Source organism: Rhododendron vialii, chromosome 9a (genome assembly GCF_030253575.1).
Source record: "Rhododendron vialii isolate Sample 1 chromosome 9a, ASM3025357v1".
Classification (NCBI taxonomy): Eukaryota; Viridiplantae; Streptophyta; class Magnoliopsida; order Ericales; family Ericaceae; genus Rhododendron; species Rhododendron vialii.
Window position 1 is genome coordinate 33,764,174 of NC_080565.1, and position 25,666 is coordinate 33,789,839.

General features: G+C 39.1%; 5 protein-coding genes across 7 annotated transcripts; all 5 read left to right on the top strand.

Moving 5' to 3' along the window:
• Positions 1 to 1,571: 1,571 nt before the first annotated feature.
• LOC131300644 (copper transport protein ATX1-like) lies at positions 1,572 to 4,598 on the top strand. Its single transcript, XM_058326577.1, has 3 exons — positions 1,572 to 1,857; positions 3,268 to 3,343; positions 4,168 to 4,598. Exons 1-3 carry the CDS (start codon positions 1,849 to 1,851, stop codon positions 4,344 to 4,346), a joined length of 264 nt encoding a protein of 87 aa, XP_058182560.1. The 5' UTR covers positions 1,572 to 1,848; the 3' UTR covers positions 4,347 to 4,598.
• A 677-nt stretch (positions 4,599 to 5,275) lies between these two features.
• LOC131300645 (pentatricopeptide repeat-containing protein At2g27610-like) lies at positions 5,276 to 13,518 on the top strand. 3 transcript variants are annotated; one of them, XM_058326579.1, is made up of 6 exons: positions 5,276 to 7,963; positions 8,060 to 8,381; positions 8,768 to 9,019; positions 9,193 to 9,859; positions 9,981 to 10,116; positions 13,168 to 13,518. In XM_058326579.1, exon 1 carries the CDS (start codon positions 5,843 to 5,845, stop codon positions 7,958 to 7,960), a length of 2,118 nt encoding a protein of 705 aa, XP_058182562.1. In that variant the 5' UTR covers positions 5,276 to 5,842; the 3' UTR covers positions 7,961 to 7,963; positions 8,060 to 8,381; positions 8,768 to 9,019; positions 9,193 to 9,859; positions 9,981 to 10,116; positions 13,168 to 13,518. The 3 variants fall into 3 exon arrangements, with proteins under 3 accessions (XP_058182562.1, XP_058182561.1, XP_058182563.1); XM_058326578.1 differs by having other exon boundaries at positions 8,768 to 8,971; XM_058326580.1 differs by lacking the exon at positions 8,768 to 9,019.
• Positions 10,126 to 12,650, top strand: LOC131300648 (UDP-glucosyltransferase 29-like). Its single transcript, XM_058326582.1, has one exon. It carries the CDS (start codon positions 11,092 to 11,094, stop codon positions 12,433 to 12,435), a length of 1,344 nt encoding a protein of 447 aa, XP_058182565.1. The 5' UTR covers positions 10,126 to 11,091; the 3' UTR covers positions 12,436 to 12,650.
• A 518-nt stretch (positions 13,519 to 14,036) lies between the features above and the next one.
• On the top strand, positions 14,037 to 15,769 carry LOC131300647 (beta-D-glucosyl crocetin beta-1,6-glucosyltransferase-like). Its single transcript, XM_058326581.1, has one exon. It carries the CDS (start codon positions 14,217 to 14,219, stop codon positions 15,558 to 15,560), a length of 1,344 nt encoding a protein of 447 aa, XP_058182564.1. The 5' UTR covers positions 14,037 to 14,216; the 3' UTR covers positions 15,561 to 15,769.
• A 3,590-nt stretch (positions 15,770 to 19,359) lies between these two features.
• On the top strand, positions 19,360 to 21,032 carry LOC131300651 (beta-D-glucosyl crocetin beta-1,6-glucosyltransferase-like). Its single transcript, XM_058326587.1, has one exon. The coding sequence runs from the start codon at positions 19,390 to 19,392 to the stop codon at positions 20,740 to 20,742; it is 1,353 nt and encodes a 450-aa protein (XP_058182570.1). The 5' UTR covers positions 19,360 to 19,389; the 3' UTR covers positions 20,743 to 21,032.
• Positions 21,033 to 25,666: the final 4,634 nt, after the last annotated feature.

The following is a 25,666-nucleotide window of genomic DNA, read 5'->3' on the forward strand; positions in this document are numbered from 1 at the left end:
CTTTATCAATAGAGAAAACTCACCACATTTTGCAAACAAAAATTGTAGGTACACCATTTGGTGGATGCCAAACGTGCACCGGATTGTGTGGGGACAATCTTGGGGCTCAACACAATTGATCAGAGTCATTCAATTTATTTAAAACATGTTTTTAAGAATTTTTGTAAAAAATTAGCTTATTCGAACCTCAACAAGGACTTGAACGATTTCCACCAATGCAAGAACTTACGAAAAGAAAACTTTGGTTTTCCAATAATAAATTCCTTCTGAAATTTTGACATTCAAATACTGGCTTAAGGTTTGGAAGTCGGTTATGGGTACCAATTGAGGGTAGAGATTTGGTATCGATGAGGTGTGTGAGGCACACTATGGATTCCATACAATAATCGAAAATTGTTGAATTTGTAAAAAGTAATACGTAAAGAATCTTTGGAAAAATCAGCTCAATTAATTAAACAAAGTTATTCTTCACCGAATCAACGGGTTGACACGTGTTTGGGGGATCCACACAACCTATCGGTGCATAGTCTATACTTCTCAATCGAGGGTGAAAGGTAAGACCTTAGTCATATAATTTTTTAGGAGTAAAATACATTGTGCTCAAGTTCTCAATTTTCATTCTCACGAATTTTAGTAATTTGAAATGTGTTTCAAGACATTTTATGCTCGCACTTCTGCTCCCGCTCCCGCAAGCAAATTATGTGACTTCGGGGTGGATGACAACAACTCTAACAAGCAAAAGCAATCCCTTGACAAAACTCAAATCGAAAAGTCTAAGGAAACTGACCGTGCGTACCGACGGCACGCAAGGCTCACTCTGGGCCCTGAATAGATGATCCGAAATCTGAATGAAAAAAATAAAAAATTGGATCGAGCACCTGCACATATTGGATTGAGCTGATTTTTCGTAGGCCAACTTATTTAAAAAAAAAAAATTATATTGAACGTCATGGATCATCTGTGCCTCGGGCCCTGCGTGCCATCGGAACATATGGTCGGTCTCTCCGGTCGGTGTGCGTAACAGAATTGAACTCAAATTCTCTATTAAAATAGCTGATCCTGTAGACCTCGATGTTCTTAAGATTCATGTGTATTTTAAGCTACTAATGCCATTAAAAAAAATAAATAAATACTAAATCAGATTGAGAAAATTATTTCAGCAAAAAGATCCCTTCTCTTGGAAATTATTTAGTGCAACTGGGCCACCACCACGTGCTGTCCCCCTTCTTCTTATTCATCACATATTGACAAGACGAACTAACACAGTGTGCAAGACTTTGCCGCTTTGCCCTAATGTGTGTGGTGAATAAGAGTTATGGCGTACAACTTTGCGGAACCGAGGACCATGTGGCGCAAGGGTGCATTATAGTAGTAGTGTAGTGTAGCGCATAATTCGAGCCTTTCAAAAATATTTTTAATTATGCAAATTTGCTTCAAGTATTTCACCATTGATTATAGAGATAAACGACATAAACTTGACAATTTTTTTTTAGAACGACTTAAATCATGCTCTACCCCTTTAATTAAGCTCTGCGTTATAACTTATAAGGTTCCGAATTTACCGCCACGGAGTGCCCCAACCCCCTGAATAATCTCTCCGTCCGTTGACTCTTTTTTGGGTTCTGTTCCTCTGTAATTACGTAATTACGTGCGTTTTAGTCCTAATTAATGACATAATTTTTTTTATTTTTTTTGGGTCCACTCCTTTTCTTTTTTTTTTTCTTTCTTGTTTTTCTCCTCTATAAAAACCCAACCCCCGTCGTCTCCGATAGAAGCCTCATCCAATCTCTCTCTCTCTCTCTCTCCGTTTCTTCAAATCTCCTCTTTTGTTCCAATATAGTCATAGCCATGTCGCAGGTAATTGATTCACCACTTTCTCTCTCACGTTCGTACTTCTTCGCGATTTGTTCGAATTAGGGTTTTTATACACCCAATCTGCATGTGGATTTGTGTTTTTATGCATCTCTGCAATAATCGTATTGATATTCGATCCTCGTTCTTGCGTAGGATTCTCATGTTCTTTTAGGTTTTTATTTAAAGCTATTTGAATTATAATAATAGAATCTGTTGATGGTAGCATGACTTTGGCTTCCGATAATTTGGATCGAGGAATGGTAATCAAGGCCTATTCTGTTTCCTCCCAAAAATTTGTGCATGTTCTTATATGTTCTAATTGGAATATAGTATTCATGGGGAATAAGAAGGTTATGGTCCAATTGGAGGTTTAGGCAATTGAGGAAAGACAGCCGTAAATTTTTTAATTTGCTATTAGATTGTCTTAGCTTACAATAGCAGAAGAAAGGTAATAGTGGCGGTACACGTTTAGGTCCTTTAGGATAGTAACTTTTAAGGAGATAATTGGAAAGAAGTAAACTTTAAGTGGTTTGGCCAGAATGCCCGCTCCATAAAGAAATACAAAGTTTTTTATAAAGTTCGGAAACTATGGAGTTTTTACACTTCGGAAAACTCAAGTCTCACTCTCAATATACGTCTAGTTGCATTCTGTCTCACCTCTATCACTCGCACACAACATATGCATGTATATGTAGTGTTACAAGAGGGAAAAATGCCAAAACTAATTTAATGGTTTTTCCGGCAATGGTGACTGGCGAATCCGGCGCCTAACGGTGCCCCTGATTTGTTGTTGGGGAATTGAAGTGAAGGCTGTGGTGGAGCCCTTGGCTCCTGTTACTCTCACCACTTGCATAGCTTGGGAAGGGAATTCAACATTTTCTTCATATGTATTTTGCTTGACAATCTCCTTACGGTTAAACATACATGAAGGGTGGTTGTTTATCATTGATTCTCACCAAATCTCACTACCTTGGTGGGAAATAGAATGATCTAATACGTGATTCTGGTTTCTCTCAAATTCTCACCCTTGCTCACCATTTCAAGGGGAGAGTTCTCATTTTCGGCAATTCATCTTATTTCTCACAATTTAATCACACCAATCCAAGTATGTTGGGAGGCTTGTACTCGTACAGTCGTACCACATTAGTGATTGATTGTGTAATTTTCTTGATAATACATCATGTGTTAATTGGGCATGTGGCCTTCTCATTTAACATGGATTTTGTGGGCTCTTGTGTCCATGTTACGTTGTCATCGCACTCTGTGCTAGTACCTGTGTTGATTGGAGTAATGAATTAATGATATTATGCTCTACTAAGGAGTACATGGTTTTTTGTATGTTGGATTGAATTTGTTTACTGATTGATTGTTTCTTCTTATATTGACAAGTGACAACCTTTGGTTTGCATGCAGACTGTTGTTCTCAAGGTTGGCATGTCATGTGAAGGCTGTGCCGGTGCTGTCAGGCGGGTTTTGGGCAAAATGGATGGTCTGGTTTTATATCTTGAGTCTTGAATTATGTTTATTTGCTTCTTATCTTTCACTGAACTCATTCTATACATTATGTCAAAACCTCCTACATGAATATTGCTTAGGCTTTAGTGAAGAAAAGTGGCAAATATTGGAGGGGGGAAGTGAGCACAGATATTTCACTACATCTTATAGGCCTTAGGCTAATAGAGAACTGTCACCGACAAACAAACAAATTGGCAATTCGATTCCTAATCTAAGATGTTAACTCATATAGCAATGACGTTGTGGGGATTTGATATGCTGTTGAAGGTCTTTTAATTTGGTCTCCAACTTTCCATTCAAGAAGGTTGTGATAGGAATCATAGGATTGCAGAATTTGCATTGGACCAGATTTTTTAAAATTCTTCCCTGGGATGGTTGTTTATGTTTAATGAATGCAAATAGACTTGGGAAGAAAAAGAGCTTTGGCCAGCAATTAGACTCTGTTTCAGGCGAATATTTCTATTTCTTTTGGAAGTTGATTTTATATGGTAGCGGGCATTTTCCGCTGTGTATTTCGTCTTACGCTTATTGAGGATTTTTAGTGTTGATTTAGGTTGAGGGATGTTGAGTCCAACATTGCCATGCTTCTATGTTTTTTTCTCCGTATCACCTGAACATAAGAGAGAGAACCTAAACGATATTTCATATATTTGTATATCAAACAACAGCCATATTGTTCTCTGATGTTTTTCTTCTTCCAGACCATCGGTTTTCACAACCCGATAACCAAATAAACCAATGCCGATGTATTCTTTTGTTGATATTGGTGGGTTGTGTTGCTTTTTGAACCATCTACAGGAGTGGAGTCCTACGACATTGATATGAAGGAGCAGAAAGTCACCGTGGTTGGCAACGTGCAGCCCGACGCAGTTCTCCAGACGGTTTCCAAGACCGGGAAGAAAACTGCCTTCTGGGAAGTTGAAGCCCCACCAGCTGAACCTGAAAATAAGACTGCTGAGACTGTTGCAGTAGCTTAATAATATTCTCATCTTTATGGCTTTATGTTAAATATGGGTCAATAAGTTTGGTTGCTAAACCTGTAGTTCGAGTAATTCTGTAATGCCTGATATGGAATGTGGAGTGTCTATTCAAGCTTACCCTGAATACAGCAAAAAAGAAGCTGCTTTACACTGAATGTAAGCTGCACGTGTGTTCCTACGTTCCCTTCTTTTATTTGATGTTTTGTACTAGTTAAACGCTTGCAATTATGAATTATGGTTTCTTGTTCTCGTGTTTTGCTTCCTGTACTTTACCTGCTTATTTCTAAAATGGATGTGGCTTGTTGGCAATTTACTTTTGGACTGCACCGTGCTGGTCAGGTGATTTGGACCCACTCCGGTTCCACCTCGAATGATTTGATTAGTTTATTTTGGGAGGCACATGGAGTAAGCTTATTTATGCAAACTTGATGTTTCTCCCGAAATGAACGGCTGTATACAAAAGTGGGTCCAGAGTGGGTCTAAAGTTACCTGGACTGCACAGTGCAGTCCAAGTGCAAACGCAAACTGCTGACTAGTTGCCTCTGTAAATCAGAGCATAACTTGGTAACATGCTAACGGGAAATCTATCCTATTCGTCTTCAAACACTCAATATTTGTTCTTTGGATATGGATTCATATTCCCCTCGAAGTAAAACAAGTACTAATTCAACTTCCTAATGGAACTTGTGTTCGTTTGAAGACTATTAAATTACCACGTGGCTACTTTTCACTTTTGTTTATTTTCTCAGCATAAGATATTGGAACAATATCATACCCATTTTTTCTTTATATTTTTAGTTGTTTTTTTAAAACAGGGGCTCAGCTCTACAATTAGGCCACTAAATGAGCTTAACTGTGCAATTCAAATTTCCGAAGAACTAGCGTGTGACTACATTAGCCACGGCCTTCCATTTACTCTAAGATACTCACTCAATAAAAAATCAAACTCGATAAAAAATCAAACCCTAAACCTCGAGAAATACTCTGTGCATCTGCCCAACCACTGGGCAACCAACCAGACAAAGGAAACACAGCCGTCCTTTTTCTGGAGACAAACGAATGGAGAAATCCAAATTTTAGTTGTGGGGAGGGAATGGTGGGAAGTTGTTTACAAGGTCAAGTGGCAACTCGATTCCTCGTAATACGCGTGCGAGGGAGCGTTTTTCCAAAACATCTCAAATTATTTTAGATTGACGAGGAAATTGAGAGCGGAAGCATAGAACATTGACTGATTGGGAAGAAGAGCGGCGAATCCTTCTAGAGTATGTGACCTAGCCCATCACTAATTGCAACTTGCAAGCTTTTAACCTTGTTCCTTTGGATTCATAACTTTTTTTAGCAGAAAATACATTAGTACTATTTTTCTTCGAGCAGATTCTTTTTTCTTCATCCAACACTGTATTTTTCATCTGACAAAACCCGAAAAAAAAAAACAATTACTCCAATCTCTTAATCATGCGACACCCACCCCGACTGAGCACAAATCTCTTCTAATGTCCCTCTCTAACCTGCTGCGCTTATACGGCAACACGCGGTCCACCCTCAGAGGCAGAGCAGTCCATGGAAAGCTCATCTTATTTGGGTCCTACCCAGATGTTTACACGAACAACCATTTACTGTCAATGTACTTGAAACTGGGTCTCTTTGCTGATGCACGTTTGGTGTTCGATAGAATGCCTGAACGAAATCTTGTTTCCTGGACAACTTTGATATCTTGGTATTCGCAAAAAGGCCTCGCGGAAGATGGTTTGAGTTGTTTTAGATTGATGGTTGAAGATGGTTTTCGTCCCAACCATTATGCTTATGTTGGTGCTATTTCTTCTTGTGCTGGAATTGGAGATGTTAGGAGAGGTAAAGAAATTCATGGCAGGATTTATAGGGTTGAGGAGGAATTGAACAGCTTTGTTAGTAACTGTTTGGTCAACTTATATGGGAAATGTGGGATGTTGAAAGCAGCTCGGTTGGTTTTCAATGCAATTTTAGAGCCCAATTCGGTTTCCTTGACTTCGCTCCTTTCGTGCTATTGCCAGAGTGGAGAATACATGGAGGGGTTGAAGGTTTTCTTGCAGTCTCACAGGGCTGCAGTGAAAGTGAATGAATTCTCTGCTGCTAGCGTACTGGGGGTTTGCGCTGCGTTAGAGAATTTGGAGGTTGGCATGCAATTGCATTCGCTTCTTGTGAGATGTGGGATCGGGATGGATCAGTTTGTTGTGACTGGGTTAATAAGTCTTTATGCGAAATGTGGTGCATTAGACTTGGCCCATAGGGCATTCTGGGAGGTGAATGATCCACAGTTGTCGGCGTGGACTACATTGATAGGAGGATGTGTTCAACAAGGAAAGGAAAGAGAAGCCATTGATCTTTTCTGTAAGCTGCACTCTGCAGGCCTCAAGCCGAATGAGAGGACATTCTCAGCTGTGCTAGGAGCATTTGCTGATGCAAAGAGAATTGAAGGTGGGAAACAACTCCACGCCATGATCATGAAATTGGGGTATTGTTCTTTTACAATGGTGGCTAATGCAGTGGTGAACTTTTACTTGAAAAGTGGGCTTCTCAAAGAATCTTGGAAGACATTTGAAGAAATGGATGCACATGATATTGTTTCTTTGAATTCTATGATTTCTGGACATGTAAATTCTGGTCAATATGAAGAAGCCATTGAACTTCTCCGTCATATGTTTTTTGAAGGATTTGTTCCCAATCTTTACACCTACTCAAGTGTTCTGAGCATCTGTGGGGATCTTCCAGCTATTGAATGGGGAAGGCAAACCCATTGTTGCATTATCAAACCAGGGTTTCATTCTAATGTGGTTGTCGGAAGTGCCCTCATTGACATGTATGCTAAATGTGGACGGTTAAGTGATGCTCGGAGAGTGTTTGATAATTTACTTTCAAAGAACTTGGTTTCGTGGAATACAATGCTTGTGGGATACGCCCAACATGGATTTGGTATGGAAGCATTGGAGATCTATGATATCATGCAGAAAGATGGTGTCAAGCCTAACGACATTACCTTTGTTGGAGTATTATCCGCCTGTGGGCATGTGGGTCTTTTAGAGGAAGGATTGCACTATTTTGACTCCATGACCAAAATTTATGGTATCCCCCCAAGGATGGATCACTTAGCTTGTGTGGTCGGTTTATTTGCGCGCAAAGGACAAACAAAAGGAGCATATGATTTCATAAAACGTTTTCCAATGGAGCCAGATAAGGTGGTTTGGCGTTGCCTTATGTCAGGCTGCAAAACTAACAAAGACTTGGGTCTAGGGAAGTATGCTGCTGAGAAAATCCTTAGTATTGACCCTGATGATACGTCAGCTCATATCATGCTATCAAATATTTATGCAGAGGCAAAGATGTGGAATGAAGCAGCACAAATAAGAAGGATTATGAAGGAGAAAGCATTGAAGAAAGATCCGGGATACAGCTGGACTGAGTTGCAAAGCAATATATATTCTTTCGTTTCAGGGCAAAATATGGATTTTCAAGGATATAGTATTCATGAAATTTTGGATGGATTGACTGCCCAGTTGTTTGATGAAGGATATATGTGTGATGCCATGTTCTCATTGGATAATGGGGAGTATTTATACCAGGAAGCGTCAGCATAATTGGTATTTGGTTATAAAATGTTTCATTTCACCTTGTAAATTGATTGTTTGGTATTTTACTGAAGCTGATTTGCTTTTTTATTTATTTATTTTTGATAGGCAGCTGAAGCTTATTTGTTGACAGACTAAAAAGTAGGCTTTGAAGTTTAAGTCTGGAATCGTGATTGCATGGGGAAAATCATTCACTCTGGGATCACATTGTCTTACGTAGACTTGTGAATTTGGAGATACCACCAGGTTGAGAGGCTGTTATAATGGGTGACTGTTTAGGTGATAGGTCTTTTTTAGGTAAGGATTTAGGTGATAGGTTAACGAACTCCAAGGTTTGCATCCATAGTTTCTGAGGGAAGTCTGCCACACGCCCAATTCAAAGTCCTGCCCCTGTTGACCGTTCTACGGATTGTTGTCGTTGCCCCAATTGGTATGAACTTGCTTCCTTCTTTGATTCAATTCTGTTCAATATCTCTCTTTGGAACTCTTCTCTTTGGCTTTGGGTGTTATTAGATAGGTCCTTCTATAACTGCCTCTTCTTTCAGGCTGTGCAATCTCCGGGGTTAATGTATGAAGCAACTTACTTGGATTTAATGTATGCTAAATAAATCACATCAACATACTACTTCCTTTACTTAAATGAAAGCTTCTTTCTTTCTTGTCCTACGATGATATACTTTTACATTTAACATGGTCCGTTCTCCTCATCCAAGAAGTCCTTCACATAACAGTTTCTCAAAAATTTTTTTTTTTAAGAAAATACAATCCCAGAAGAGCTCGTATTGTGTGTATATATGACGGTACGATCTGTTTCAGGTGCATGTCAATGTTGAACAGCAAGTATTGTGGGGAAATAAAGGCTGATCTGGCATATAGCAGTCCTTTGTGCTGATTGTGGGAGCTCCGGAACTTCAAAATTTGGGACTTCCATTAGTTCAAAAGAGTTCATTTTGCGGATAATTGGATTACAACCCACTACAGTTTACTTGAAAGATGTTCTAAGAGTAACTGACAATGAAAGTACTATTCTTTATCCATGTTGAGGGCTAAGAGTAACTGACAATGAAAGTACTATTCTTTATCCATGTTGAGGGCTATCCTTCGTTCTTTTAATTATAGGAAGAATTCCATCTTGTATATGATTATCTTCATATATATAAAGGAAAAAAAGAAGGAATTCTTTTTCATTTCATCTACAGATCATGATTATCTTGATACTAGTGGGTTTCGTTAACATGCAGGTGAACCTCTCGAGCTCTTTCAGTCTCATCGAATTGTGGACAGCCCTCTAGCAATTTCAAGGTTTCAGGCTCAATTAAAATCAATCATACCTAATGGAAGGGGTAGTGGGCGGGAATGTCAATTATAGTCCAGTGGGCTGGTTACGCCCAAATGGTCCCTTGAGTCCATGTGTGTGGAATGGGGAAAGGAGCATAGAGATTCCTTATCTGTTTGGGGGACAGTTGGGTCGGAGCACTGTCTCTGGTCGTGATCAAACATTGCAGTAGACCTCAGGTGCTCCAATACGGATTGGTCCGGCCACGTGGCACCATTCTGGGTTGGCCGTGTGGCAAGGACAAATAGTAAACGACGAGCTCGCTGCACAGTACTAGTACGGTCCGACCACGAGTCATCGTCTGATGTTGACATGTGGCACGGTCCCTGGCTGGGTGATAGCAAGTCTTTCAACAGTTGTCGGTACGGGCATATGGGTCCAACCTAGTGTGGCCACGTAGCTCGACAACGCTCTGGCCGACAAGCTCAAGGGCGCACCACTACCTGGCCATGCGTTCAGGCGGGTTAGTGGTGGTTGGTGACATCACCTTGGCACGAGGGAGGCATTCTCCCCCAACTTGGTCACCAAGGCAGGCACTCGCCTGTATATACTACAGTGATAAACCCTACCAGGTATGCTCTCTCCTCGCCTGCTAAGTTTGGTTTCCCTCTTTGAGCTGGTACTAACTTGGCCATCGGAGTGCCCGCTGGCTACCTTCGGTTGGTAGACACTAACCTTTTGCTTCTTGTGCAGTGAACGGAAGGAAGAAGAGAGCTAGGCAACCCAACCCACTAAAGATCTAGAGAGAATCTGAGAAGGAGAGGCCCAATCAAGAAGAGTGAACACCATCCCCCAGAAAGGTGCACAAAAGATGACCAACAACAAAAAGGTGAACCTGTCCGCCTCTAGTTTTTCGTTTAGGTTTTTCAGGTTCTCTTTGCTATTTTCTCTTTGTTTAGCCCTTGTCTAGGTGTCTGAGGTTTCATGTCCGGGATGTCCCTGTTAACAGCTGGTCCTGCTAACATGTTTGTCTTTGAATCCTGGTTTTCTTGGGTGGATGCTCGTAGGCTGTGTTTGGATTTAAGATTTGTGGGGTCTTTAATGGACATGGGGATAGATAAGTTTGGGCATCTTGTTTACGTCTCCTCATTCCTTTTGTTTTCTCTCCACAAATCCTAGATCCAAACAATGCCTATGATCTCCTTGTGCTCCTTTATTTTTTGTTCAAAAAAATAAAATGCTTTAATAGTAAAGCCTCAATCAACAGAGTTTTAGGTCCAGCTAGCTTATCTTTAGAAGTACAAACAGCACAACTATAAGCATATAAATATTAGCACATCTCATTTTGAGGTCAAGCTAATTGAATGCAGTAAAAATATCAAAACTACACCAATCCAAAAATTGCCCAAAAGTAAAGCATATAAAAGATGAAAGATCCAGTGTGTTGTTAGGCATCTTTTCATTATCACAGACAACTTCATATACCGAGACAGTCACTCTTAAATGGCCCACTAATTTCAATGATACAAGCAATATTAATATACTATGGCAATGTAAACATATATAACCGGACAAATTTGATTACTACTTCTCATAGACTTCGATCCTCACAATCTGATCATGTGGCATATGGCACCGTTGTTGTAATTAATTATTCATTGTGCGCCACACTGTTGTACTTATTTATTCATTGTGCCCTGCACCATTGTTGTATTAATTTATGCTATTTATTCATTGTGCACCAACTATTATCATATACTATTAAGTATCATCCAAATAAATAATTACGTATCCTTTATATGGTACATCACCTTTGCTATATGAGAGGGAGAGAGAGAGAGGGAGGGAGGGAGGGAGGGAGGTTATGGAAACGATAAAGGGCAGTATCAGTGTCTTGATGCTACCATGGCTAGCCCATGGTCACATATCTCCTTTCCTAGAGCTAGCTAAAAGACTAACAGAAAAGAGTTTTTACATATATTTTTGCTCTACACATGTCAATCTTATTTCCGTTAAGAAAATTCTCCCAGAGAAGTATTCTCAGAGTATAGAGCTAGTGGAGCTCCACCTGCCCTCCTCACCGGAGCTCCCTCCCCACCTCCACACCACTAATGGCCTACCATCCCATCTAATGCCCATTCTCAAAACTGCCTTCGAAAAATCAAAACCATTTTTCTCTCACATCCTCAATACCCTCAAACCAGACCTAATTATGTATGACTTCAATGAGCCGTGGGTCCCAGCTGCCGCTTGGCCGCTCAATATTCCGGCTGTCCTTTTTTTAACTTTTGGGTCAGCATTCACTTCTTACTTCCAAAATGTCTTGGAAAACCCTGATACTGAATTCCCATTTCAGTCCATTTATCTTCACGAGTGTGAAAAAGCTACTTTCCAAAAGATGTCTGAGTTTTCTGCTGATGGATTGAAAGACACAGACCTTTTTCTTGAATCCATCAAGCAGTCTCAGGATGTCATTTTGATCAAAACTTCTGGAGAGATAGAGGGGAAATACGTTGATTATCTCTCCAAGTTAGCCAAGAAAAAGGTTCAACCGGTTGGTCCTCTAGTTCAAGAAATAGATGATCGTGATGAAGATATTGAAGTCATGAGATTTCTTCGTAAGAAAGATGAGTCCTCGGTTGTGTTTGTTGCCTTTGGAAGCGAGTATTTTCTGTCCAATGAAGAAAGAGAAGAGATAGCTCATGGGCTAGAACTTAGTAGGGTTAATTTCATATGGGTCATTAGGTTTCCAGTGGGAGAGAAAACTAGGGTTGAAGACGCACTGCCTAAGGGTTTTCTTGATAGAGTAGGAGGTTCGGGAATGGTTGTGGAGGGGTGGGCCCCACAAGCAAAAATTCTGGGGCATTCAAGCACCGGTGGTTTCGTGAGTCATTGCGGGTGGAGTTCTCTATTAGAAAGCATAAAGTTCGGTGTTCCGATTATAGCTATGCCTATGCATCTTGACCAACCATTCAATGCTAGGCTGGTTGATGAGGTTGGTGTGGGTATGGAAGTCAAGAGAGATGAGACTGGAAGGCTTGATAGAGAGGAGATCGCAAGAGTAATAACAAGTATAGTAGTGAAGGAAAATGGAACGAAATTCAGAAATAAAGCAAGGGAATTGAGTGAGAATATCACAATGAAAGAAGTAGAAGAGATTGATGGGGTGGTGGAGGAGGTGGTTCAACTCTGTGGGAAGAGGAAATAGTTGCCAGGCTCTTGGCAATCTCTCTGGTTGTGTGTGTTTGTTGTATTGCTTCTCTTGAAATTAATGTCCTTATCTCTGGATAATTGGTATACTCCCTCTATTTCTTTTCTTTTTTCATTTTTCTTTTTTCCGGCCCTTGTACTCCTGTTGTGTTAATATGAAATTATGGCTTTTAGTTTTAAAAAACAAAAACAGAATTTCCACTTTGATTTCTATACAATCAGTGCAAGGGGAATATGAGCACTCAAAAACTGCTTACTATCTCTCCCAAGTCCTGGTGTAAGTGAAACCATTGCGAATGGGGTATGCGGAATGGAATGTGCTGTAGTGCAGATGCATTTTGGTAGGCCATTATGTAAGTTATAAGACTGGTGTGCATTTCACTATATCCTTGAGAAGTAATAGAATACAAGTGAGATTATGCACCAAATGATAGTGCTAATTTTGCAAAAGTAATGAACGACATTCAAGATCAGCACACTTCCTGGTTATATGTATCTTTATCTTGCAAGGCCATTAATGTTTTCACTTGCACCGGGACTTGGGAGAGAGAGTTCGTAAGCATTTTCACGTGCTCCTATTCCCCTTCCAGTTTTAAGGCCATCATTTGTTTCGTTTAATTATAGTTTGAATAATTCAATGAAAAAAGGTACTAGTTTTCATTTGATGCTGCAGACCATGTAAGTTGCATCAGATTACTCGAATGTCTTACTGGGTTCTGTAACTGTGCAGGTCAATCTCCCGAGCTGCGAAAAATTGGGCTAGTCGAAAGATGGACAGCCCTCTAGCAATTTGAAGGTTTCAGGCTCAATTGTAGTCATTCCCAAGGTAAAGCAGGTGCACAAAAGAGGACCAGCAACAAAAAGGTGAACCTGTCCTCTAGTTTTTCATTTAGGTTTTGTCAGGTGTCTTAGTTTGTGTCCCGGTTGACTGCTGGTCCGGTTAACATGTATGTGACTTTTAGTCCTGTTTTTTGGGTCGATGCTGTCTGTGTTTGGTTTTTGGATTTGTGGTGGTACATGTGGACATGGAAAAGTTAGAAATTAATTTGAATCTCATGGATACGTCTCCTTAATCCTATTATTTTTTTGCCCAAAAATTTCAAAGGAAAAAATTGCATTGATGTAAAAGCCTTCACCAGGGGAGTTGTATGTCCACCTCAGATATCTTTTGAAGTCCAAACAGCCAACTGTAATTCTTATATATATTGTTATACCCGCATATACGTATATATACACGTATATTACACACTATTACATAGTTCAGAGTATTCAGCCTACCAATAGAGGGCATCGTCAAAGTTCAATAATTTTTAATGAAAATGCAGTGAAAGTAACCAGTCTAAACCAATCTTAAAACTGCCTGAAATGTTAAGCATATAAAAAAGGTCAAAAGGCCAGTCGGTTGTTAGCCATCCATTGTTGACCGACAATTCCCTATATACCTATTAATAGTGGAATGGTCAAATGGCCTGCTAATTTCGATGATACAAGCAATATTGATTATATTATAAACGCAAACGTAACTGGACAAATTTCTTACTTGTTCTTATATACCTCTATATTATAAATGCAAGCTTAACTGGACAAAATTCTTACTTGTTCTTATATACCTCTCTCTCTCTCTCTCTCTCTCTCTCTCTCTTTCCGCAAACCGATCATGTTGCGTAAGTCACCATTATTACATGTATTTATTCATTTGGACCGCCTTTTGTTATAATAACCACAACCTCTATAAATTATTATCTTTGTATCATTACGTGGTACCTCTCCTTTGTTGTAATGGAAACCAGAAAGGGCAGTATCAGTGTCTTGATGCTACCGTGGCTAGCCCATGGTCACATATCTTCCTTCCTAGAGCTAGCTAAAAGACTTACAGAAACGAATTTCTTCATATACTTTTGCTCTACATGCATCAATCTTAATTCTGTTAAGAAGATGCTACCAGAGAAATACTCTCCCTCCATACAACTAGTGGAACTCCATCTGCCCTCCTCACCGGAGCTCCCTCCCCACCTCCACACCACCAATGGCCTACCACCCCATCTAATGCGCGTTCTCAAAATTGCCTTTGAAGAATCAAAACCCTTTTTCTCTCACGTACTCAATACCCTCAATCCAGACCTAATTATGTATGACTTCAACATGCCGTGGGTCTCAGCTAGTGCTTCTTTGCTCAATATTCCATCCTTTCTTTTTTTCACTTTTGGGTCTTTGTTCACTTCTTTCGCCTTTCATTTCATGGAAAATCCTGATGCTGAATACCCAGTTCAGTCCATTCAGCTTCACGAGTCTGAAAAAACTTCTTTAAAAGCCATGTTGGAGTTTTCTGCAAACGGAGTGAAAGATGGAGACCTTATTCGTGAATCCATCAAGCTCTCTCGCGATGTTGTGTTGATCAAAACTTCTACAGAGATAGAGGAAAAGTATATCGATTATCTCTCTATGTTAGTCAAGAAAAAGGTTCAACCTGTCGGTCTGTTGGTTCAAGAAATAGTGGATAAAGACGATGATACTGAAGTCATGCGATTTCTTCATAAGAAAGATGAGTCCTCGGTTGTGTTTGTTGCCTTCGGAAGTGAGTTTTTTCTATCTGATGAAGAAAGGGAAGAGATAGCTTATGGGCTAGAGCTTAGCAGGGTTAATTTCATATGGGTCGTTAGGTTTCCTGTGGGAGAGAAAACTACGGTCGAAGAGGCATTGCCAGTGGGTTTTCTTGACAGGGTTGGAGATTTAGGAATGGTTGTGGAGGGGTGGGCTCCACAGGCAAAAATCCTAACGCATCCAAGCACCGGTGGTTTCATGAGTCATTGCGGATGGAATTCTGTATTAGAGAGTATAAAATTTGGCATTCCGATTATAGCCATGCCGATGCATCTTGACCAGCCATTGAATGCCAGGCTAGTTGAGGAGGTTGGTGTGGGTGTGGGGGTGAAGAGAGATGAGACTGGTAGGCTTGATAGGAAGGAGATAGCAATAGTTGTAAGAAGGATAGTAGTGGAGAAACATGGAATGGAAGTTAGAAACAAGGCAAGGGAATTGAGTGGGAAGATGGCAATGAAAGAAGTGGAAGAGATAGATGAGGTGGTGGAGGAGATGGTGAAACTCTCCGGGAAGAGGAAATAGTGCACCCAGGCTCTAGGCAGTGTGTGTCCGCTAGCGCGAGCGAGTGTTTTTGTTAGTTTTGCTTCTCGACATTAACGTCCTTTATCCTTGAATTCCACTTTATTTCTGGGACGGACCTTGTATTCCTGGTATGTTTATTATGAAGTTATGACTTTTGGTTTTAAAAATATGCAATATATAAGGTATGAGTTTCCATTCGATGCAATAAACTGTGTTTCGCATCACATCACTTCACGTCTAAAAAGGCAAGACGATGTAGGTGAATCTCTCAAGATCGTTAAAGATTGGCGCTTGTTGAAATCATATCTAAACAATGCAATTTAAAAGATACGAGCATTTATTTGATGCATAAATTATAAACAACGATTAGATCACTTCACATTTAAACAACAAATTGGAAGACGATGCATGCGAATCTCTCAACATGCATCTTTAAAGATTCAGGCTTATGGAATCATGTGTATATAAAAATGCTACAGCCTACGAATAAGGTACTACGAGTTTTCATTTGATGCATAACTCCACATCACAATGATGTAATACAGTACGTCACTACAATCTGTTTTTTTCAGGAACATGGTACGTGCTTGCACAAAAGCTTAGCAAGGGTGTCGTACAATGACCATGCAAGAAGAAATGGAATTCCAAATTTGGTTTAAAACTTCAAGTTCATTTTTTCTGAGAACGATGTCCGATCAATTTGATTTTTGGCATGGATGTTCTTCTCGATGAGTTCTACAAATTGAGTGAATTTCAATCATTTTTTTGGACCACCCACAAAACCCCAAAGCTGGAAGAGACTAGAAGATACTAACAAACTGGACTAAAACTCAGTTCATGTATTTTGGTGTGCAAAGTGTGTGTGGTTGTAGCGTGATTGTATCGGTGGACCGATAGAATGCTAGGGCGTGGAGAGAGGGGAAAAAAAAAAAAAAACAATGGGTAACATTTCGAAAAGATGGGTAATGCAGAAACTTTTCTGGGTATGGAATTTGAAGAGTCCACTTCAATGTTTTCGAAAGACTTTTACCCAGGCTGAGCCCAATATTTAGGATGGGCCGAACTATATTTGTCATGTGTATCGAGTTAAGAGATTTGTAGTACTGTTGTTCCTTGGGCTAGGGAGTATACAAGCAACATGTATCATTTGTGTTCAAACGGCAATGTTACGGACACAGATATCCGAACACAAATCTCAGCAACAGATGTTTGCGACTGTTCGATGCATGTAGGCTCCATACAATACAAACGCGAATTGCGACGACTTCAAACACATTTGTGTCCAAACCAATTCATCATATAATTCAAGTGGGCCACTTGAGCCAACGGTTGGTTGGCTGTGAATAGTGCGGAGCTACCGTGGGGCACGGGGTGGCCCCGGCCCTCCGAGCCCCTCCGAGCTCCCAAGTTTTAAAATTTTTATTTTGTATATACTTAATTTTGAATATTATTGATAATTATTCTCTTAGAGCTATTTATAATCTTAATATTTTGATTGATAAAAAAATCGGTTATTTTACATTCTCATTTCTCAATTTTTTTATAAATAAAAATAATCACGTGACTGTTGAAGTTGTCTAAAGAAAAAATAAAATGATTAGTATATTTTAACCGCATTAGGCTAGAATCATTTCAAAATACAAATGTAATGTATTGAAAAACAAAAATTTTATGTTATTATAAGTATACATTTCGATAAAAAAATATCCGGCCCCCCCTCAAGTCAAAATTCTGGCTCCATCACTAGCTGTGAAGTTGTAAGTTGCTTTCTTATGGGGAGGAACTTAATAGTTAATACTCTTGTGGATGGATAGAGTAAGAATTGGAGTATGAGTTAACCTTTGAAATGGATTGAGTATGAGCTTGGGTGGGTATGGGATTTTTGCTTCTTCTGATTTTGCTCGATGGTCTCTTGTTTTCTGTTTTGGCTGTTTCTTTTGGTTGAGGATATCTATCGATGATAGAGAGGGATAGTGGTGCAGTCTTCTGTGGAGGTAGCAGAAGGTTTTTTTCCTGATATGGGGGTTGGTGCTTCCTTTTAGATCTTGGTGTCTTTGTTTCTTGGTCTGCTTGGTTCTCTGGCTTTTCGGCTTTTTGTCGATGGAGGTCTTGTTCTTAGGTTTTTGGCTGCTGCTGTTGGTTTTTTGGTGTTTAGTTGGCATCTTTCTTCTTTTATGTCTCGGGTGGCTTATACCGGTGTGACATTGATCCTTTTAATTTTTGTAATCCTTTATAAATATTAATAAATTCTTTTTTCTTAGAAAAAAAATGGATTGAGTGAGAATTGGAGTAATATAAATTCTTTTAAATTGATTGAGTAAGAATTGGAGTAATATAAATTCTTTTAAATTGATTGAGTAAGAATTGGAGTAATATAAATTCATTTAAAATGTGAAAAAAAAATTAGAAGTATCGTTCTATGCAATACTAGGAGTAGATGTGTATTATCTTAATGTTAATGATTGGATTGAGTAATTGCCTATCAAAAAAAAAAAAAATGATTGGATTGAGTAAGAATTGGAGTAATATAAATTCATTTAAAATGTGAATATATATATATATATATATATATATATATATATATATATATATATATATATATATATAAAATCTTAATGTTAATGATTGGATTCTCTAATTTTTAATCTCTCCTGAGTCGCAATTACTAAGGTATGAGTCACCCTTCATACCTCCCTCCGCATCCCGTCAAAATGTCATTTGTGAGCCTTACTCTAAACCCACAACTATGACTCCGCCCATAGTTTCTTCCACGTAGGAATAACTTATGAAAAAAGATCAATTTGATCGAACATCGACAAACACATAAACATGTCGTGGAGGAGCGTTAATAAGGCATGATATTGAGGTAGGCTTATTCATGGAGGCTCCGTGAATCCCTTATTCACGGAGCCGCGTTATCTCAGCTTTAGACGGTCCGAATTTAAATGAAACTTTTTCGGGGAAGAGTTTTCCCCGAAAAAATTTCATCAACATCCGGACCGTCCAAAACACTCTTGGATGGTCGCGATTTACCTCCGTAAACAACTGTTCACGCAACCCTCTGTTAAAAAGATTTTCTCATATTAGACAATTGTACTCCCTCCGTCCCTGATTAAGGTTTACCCTATATATGGTGTTGCGTAAAGCCATGCATAATTATCAATGAAGTTTGTTCCGACTTACAATTGAGCTTTGTAAACAAGGAATAAAGACAGTAGGCCTGTCAATGGGCTGGATTTGATCCGAGAAATCCGAATCCGATAAGACTCGAATCCGATAGTAGTAATCCAAATCCGAAAACTTTTGTACTTCAAAAATTTTAGCCAAAAAAAAAAAATTATTTTCCAAAAAAATTTAAAATAAAAATACAACTTCTTAAACATTTTTTTTTTCAAAATAAAAAATATTCAGTTATTTTTTTTAATGTAAAAATAAAGTTAGGATCAGATTGATAACGGGTTTAATCCAATCCGATTTGATCCGATCCGTATTTGGATTACCGAATTCGAATTAACGGATCGACGTTATCGGATTCGAATCGAATCCAGCCTAGAAGATAGCAATGATAAGCATTCTTTCCGCACACAATGCTTACTTCCTGCCATGGTTGGCATGCTGGTTGGAACTAGTGAGCTAGCTAGGTTTAGATGGTTGCTTCCTCTAAAAGAGTGATAGTTCACTAAACTCTCTCTCTCTCTCTCTCTAACTGATCATGTTGCGTAAGTCACCCTGATTACATTTATTTATTCATTTGGACCGCCTGTTATATTAACCATAATCTCTATAAATCAATTATGTTTGTATCATAACGTGGTACCTCACCTTTGTTATGAGAGAGATGGAAACCAGAAAGGGCAGTATCAGTGTCTTGATGCTACCATGGCTAGCCCATGGTCACATATCTGCCTTCCTAGAGCTAGCTAAAAGACTTACAGAGAAGAATTTCTTCATATACTTTTGCTCTACAAGCATCAATCTTAATTCTATTAAGAAGATGCTCCCAGAGAAATACTCTCCCTCTGTACAACTAGTGGAACTCCATCTGCCCTCCTCGCCGGAGCTCCCTCCTCACCTCCACACCACCAATGGCCTACCACCCCATCTAATGCGCGTTCTCAAAATTGCCTTCGAAGAATCAAAACCCTTTTTCTCTCACATACTCAATACCCTCAATCCAGACCTAATTATGTACGACTTCAACATGCCGTGGGTCTCAGCTAGCGCTTCTTTGCTCAATATTCCATCCGTTCTTTTTTTCTCTTTTGGGTCTTTGTTCATTTCTTTCGCCTTTCGTTTCATGGAAAATCCTGATGCTGAATACCCATTTCAGTCCATTCAGCTTCACGAGTCTGAAAAAACTTCTTTAAAAGCCATGTTGGAGTTTTCTACAAACGGAGTGAAAGACGTAGACCTTATTCTTGAATCCATCAAGCTCTCTCGCGATGTTATGTTGATCAAAACTTCTACAGAGATAGAGGAAAAGTATATCGATTATCTCTCTATGTTAGTCAAGAAAAAGGTTCAACCTGTCGGTCCGTTGGTTCAAGAAATCGTGGATAAAGATGAAGATACGGAAGTCATGCGATTTCTTCATAAGAAAGATGAGTCCTCGGTTGTGTTTGTTGCCTTTGGAAGTGAGTTTTTTCTATCTAATGAAGAAAGGGAAGAGATAGCTTATGGGCTAGAGCTTAGCAGGGTCAGTTTCATATGGGTCGTTAGGTTTCCAGTGGGAGAAAAAACTACGGTCGAAGAGGCATTGCCAGTGGGTTTTCTTGACAGGGTTGGAGATTTAGGAATGGTTGTGGAGGGGTGGGCTCCACAGGCAAAAATCCTAACGCATCCAAGCACCGGTGGTTTCGTGAGTCATTGCGGATGGAATTCTGTATTAGAAAGTATAAAATTTGGTGTTCCGATTATAGCCATGCCTATGCATATTGACCAGCCATTGAATGCCCGGCTAGTTGAGGAGGTTGGTGTGGGTGTGGAGGTGAAGAGAGATGAGACTGGCAGGCTTGATAGAAAGGAGATAGCAAGAGTTATAAGAAGGATAGTGGTGGAGAAACATGGAATGGAAGTTAGAAATAAGGCAAGGGAATTGAGTGAGAAGATGGCAATGAAAGAAGTGGAAGAGATAGATGAGGTGGTGGAGGAGATGGTGAAACTCTCCGGGAAGAGGAAATAGTGCACCCAGGCTCTGGGCAGTGTGTGTCCGCCTGCCCGCGCGAGCGTGTGTTTTTGTTAGTATTGCTTATTTAGACATAAACGTTCTTTATCCTTGAATCCCACTTTATTTCTGGGATGGACTTTGTATTTCTGGTGTGTTTATTATCAAGTTACGAATTTTGATTTTCAAAAAATGCAATACGTGGCCCCACGTAGACGTGCAGTGATCGTAGACTAAGGTATGAGTTTCCATAATGTATAAGGTATGAGTTTCCATTTGATGCAATAAGCAGTACTATTTTGGCTTCAGATTCTAAACAATGCAATATATATGGTACGTATGAATTTCCATTTGATGCAATAAACTGTGTGTTTTGCATCATATCCCATCTAAAAAGGCGATAAACCGCGAGACGATGTATGTGAATCTCCAAGATCGTTAAAGATTGACGCTGTTGAAATCATATCTAATTAAACAATGAAATATAAAAGATAAGAGCATTTATATGATGCATAAACTATGAACAACGGTTAGATCACTTCTCATTTAAACAACAAATTGGAAGACGATGCATGCATGCGAATCTCTCAACATGTATCTTTAAAGACTCAGGCTTATCGGAATCTGTGTATAAAAAATGCTACAGCCTACAAATAAGGTATTCCAAGTTTTCATTTGATGAATCGATCCATCACTCCACATCAGAACAATGCGATAAATTGTGAGACGAAGAAAGTGAATCCCTCATCATCTTTAAAGATTCAGGCTCGTCGAAATCTATCTCTTACAGAAAGGCGCCGAAAGAGAAGACCAACAAACAAAAGGGGGAGCTCGCCTTTTGTTCTCCTCCCCGCTTGGCCAGTTAGACACATGGCACTAGTTGAGCTCTTCACATGGTCGGGGATGAAGGCCGTTGAACCATCTCCTCCGCCCATTACGAACCTCCCTGCAGGGGCGGACATGTGGGGTCACGTGCCTCCAGGAGCTTTCGAAATTTCGAAATTTTTTTTAAAAAAAATTATACAAAAATAGGTTAAATATAATATATCTCTATAAGTTCTCATAGAACTCTGCCAAAAGCATGCAAGATCGACGCAACAACTAGGGTTCGATTCCACCTGCCCACATTTATTTTCATGTTCATCCTACTACTATTTTAATTGCTCTCTCTCTCTCTCTCTCTCTATTTTGGCTTAAATTCTCGCAAGATTTGTAATGTTTTCCACTTGTTGAAAAGATACGTGATGCATGTGGACATTAAATTTTTACTTGACTTATTTGAACACATATTTAGAAAAAAAGTGAGGCTAATGTGGTACGACTATGTACTGACGGATATGCAAATAAAAAATTAATACCTTGTACAAATACTGTAAAAATTGCAATTTAAAAACTGGTCGGGTTGGATCAGAATTGTAAACAAAAGTTAGATATAAATACAAAAAAGTCTCCTATCCCTTGTTTTTTCTTTATTTTTTCATTTTTGTTCTGACTCTTTCATTTATTTCTTCATTTTCGTTCTACCTCTTTTCTTTATTATGAATATTGTGAAAAATCGGTTGCGAAATAGAATGCGTGATCAATATTTAATGGTTAAACGATAATTTAGTGGTATACATTTATAAAAATATTTTTTAATATTGTGGATAATAAGTACCCCTAGTGTATAAAATTTCTGGGTCCGTCACTGCCTCCCTGTGACACATATTTTCTCGAATGTCACACTCTTTCCGAGTCCCATACTAATGCTGAGACGTTCTATGCGGATCAAAATCCATTACCTATTTGACTGCCGCATTTGTCTATTTCCTGCCATTATTACAGGCCGTTCAAGTGACCTGTCAGTGACCCGCCATTCCAATTTGTGATCTGTCTTATCAATATCTGCTATTGATTTGTGCGGTGATTGTAGACTTTTAATGTATAAGATATTATCAGTAAGGTGTTCCTGTCACCTCTTGTTCGGGCGATTGATGGCTTTCGGAAGATGTTAACGAGCCTTCCGTGGCTGCATTGGTCCACCGTCGAAGTCTCCTGATGTTCGATGAGCCTCCGTTCGCTGTCGAGAAAGCCTTCTCTGGGACCCGTGATGCTGTTTCTTCCTCTTGATTTAAGGCCTGAGGCATGTTTGGGGACATCATTTATTTTTGTCCCCACACGAAAACTGTCGAAAAATGAAGCGCACACAAAATGAGGCCGATTTGGATGTAAGCAAAATAAATGAACTACAAACATCATACAATCTGATTTTTTCAGGAACATGATTTGTGTTTACACAAAAGCATAACAAGGGTATCGTACGGCAACCGTGCAAGAAAAAATGGAATTCCAAATTTGGTTGGAAACTTCCAAGTTCATTTTTTTTTCCTGAGAATTATGTCCGATCGATTTGATTTTTGGTATGAATGTTCTTCTCGATGAGTCCTACAAATTAAGTGAATTTCAATCAATTATTTTGGTCACCCACAGAATCCCAAAGCTGGAGGAGACTAGAAGATGGAGTAACAAACTGGACTAAAACTCTAGGCCCTCGAGTGAGAGAGAGAGAATGAGTAACTTTTCTGGGTAGGGAATTGAAAGGGTCCACTTCAATGTTTTCGAAAGACTTTTAAGGCTGAGCCCAATATTTAGGATGGGCCGAACTATATTTGTCATTCGTATCGAGTTAAGAGATTTGTACTGTTGTTCCTTGGGGCTAGGGAGTATACATACAAGCAACATGCATCATTGTGTTCAAACCGCAATGTTCCGGACACAGATATCCTGACACAAATCTCAGCACAGATGTTTGTAACTGTTCGATGCACGTAGGCTCCATACAGTACGAACGCGAATAGGATGACTTTCAAACATGCCTGTGTTTGAACATCTGTGTCCAAATCATTTTCCGTGTTCAAATGGTATTTGAACAAGTTAAGGTAAGCCATTCAAGGGGGGCACTTGAGATAACGGTTGGGTGGCTGTGAAGTTGTAAAGTCCCTTTCTTGTGGAGAAGAATATACTCTTGTGGATGGATTGAGTAAGAATTGGAGTATGAGTTCTTTGAAATGGATTGAGTGAGAATTGGAGTAATATAAGTTCTTTTAAATGGATTGAGTGAGAATTGGAGCAGTATAAATTCGTTTAAAATGTGAAAAAGAAAAATACAAGTATCGTTTTGTGCAATGCTAGGAGTAGATGTGGATCATCTTAATGGTAATGATTGAATTCCCTAATTTTTAATCTCTCCTAAGTCACAATTAGTAGGGGATGAGCCACCCTTCATACCTCCCTCCGCATCCCGTCAAAATGTCATTTGTGGGCACCATTCTAGATCCCGCACCTATGACTCTGTCCGTAGTTTCTCCGACGCATGAATAACTTATGAAAAAAGATCAGTTTGTTTGAACATCGATAAACACATAAATATGTGGTGGAGGAGCTTTAATAAGGCATAATATTGAGATTGGCTTATTCACGGAACCGCGCAATCTTGACTTTAGACAGTCTGAATTTAAATGAAATTATTTCAAAGAAAAGTTTTAACTCTTTCTCAAAAAAATTTCATCAAACATTCGAACCATTCAAAATACTATTTAAACAGACGGAACCCTCTGTTAATAAAAGATTTTCTGACAATTGTAATATGGTAGGACACTGCAAGGACAATGTGGTACACACCTTTTTATTATAAAAGAAGAGAAAAAGGGTGTGGACTAGAGTTCTCCGACAAAAGAAAGAGAGTACTAAAAAACAACTCATACATTGCAGGCCCTTTTCAACTCTAATTTCGGTCAGTTAATAGATCCAAAGGGAGTAAGAAATAAGGGCCCCATCACACACCAATATAATCGGTTGTCCTCATAATGCCTCGCTCCAATACCTTGAGAGGGAGAGAGAGACTTCAACCAAACCATCCCTGTTCTCGAAAGGGATATAAATATTTATTTTTTAAAAAGATAATTTTAAGTTTAAAAATTATATGTTTACGTAAATAATTTTTCTATTAATATAAATTTTGTTTGACAGATTTCATTGAGATTTTTAATACGGTAAAAAAAAATTTAAAAAATTATTTTTCATTTACATTATTTTGGAGTTTGGAAATATGAAATAAGGACTTATCTTTAAAGAAGGTGTTCTGGAACGGAGCCGCCTCTACCAATTCCTTGAGAGAGAGAGAGAGAGAGAGTGTGAGAGAGAGAGACTTAAACCAAACCGTCTCTTTCACCACATAATTGCCAAAATACACAAGACGTAAACAGTCACTAGAGTAATCATACAGTGTCCCGGGGTTAATTCGATTGGTCGCTGGGTTTGCTTCCCCACATAATTCAATTGTTGCGATCATGGCAAAAGAAAGTAATTTCCTGGGCATTCCCAACTCCTTACTCGTGGATGGCTTGCCTTTGACGGACCGGAAAGAAATTAGTTTAGTGTATGTAAGATGGTCCAGACACCCTTAAACTTCGGAAAAAACCCCACTCAATGACCCAAAATATCTCTGATTTCAACTTCTGCCACTCCCTGCATCCCAATTTCACTTCTCTCCTACGAGTAATATCCCAATAGCAGCAACTCCTTTTAACTAACTTACCGGAAAATGAAAATTAAAAAATTTCATCTTGTCGCCCGCATGGAAAATCACAAATCTCTCTCTCTCTCTCTCTCTCTCTCTCTCTCTCTCTATATATATATATATATATATATATATATAAACACACACACATTTTGCCACCTCTCTCTCTCTCTCTATATATATATATATATATATACACACACACACATTTTGCCACCTATATGTTTTTTATAATTGGATGTCCGCGCAACTTAATTACTTCCAGAACCTGAAGTTAACTACCGGCTAATCCACCGGTCGCTCCATAGTTTAAAATACTTGGCCTTGCGTCACCTATGAAAAAGGGTGACATAAGCCGAGTTCGGGTAAATTTCTTTTTCGTTG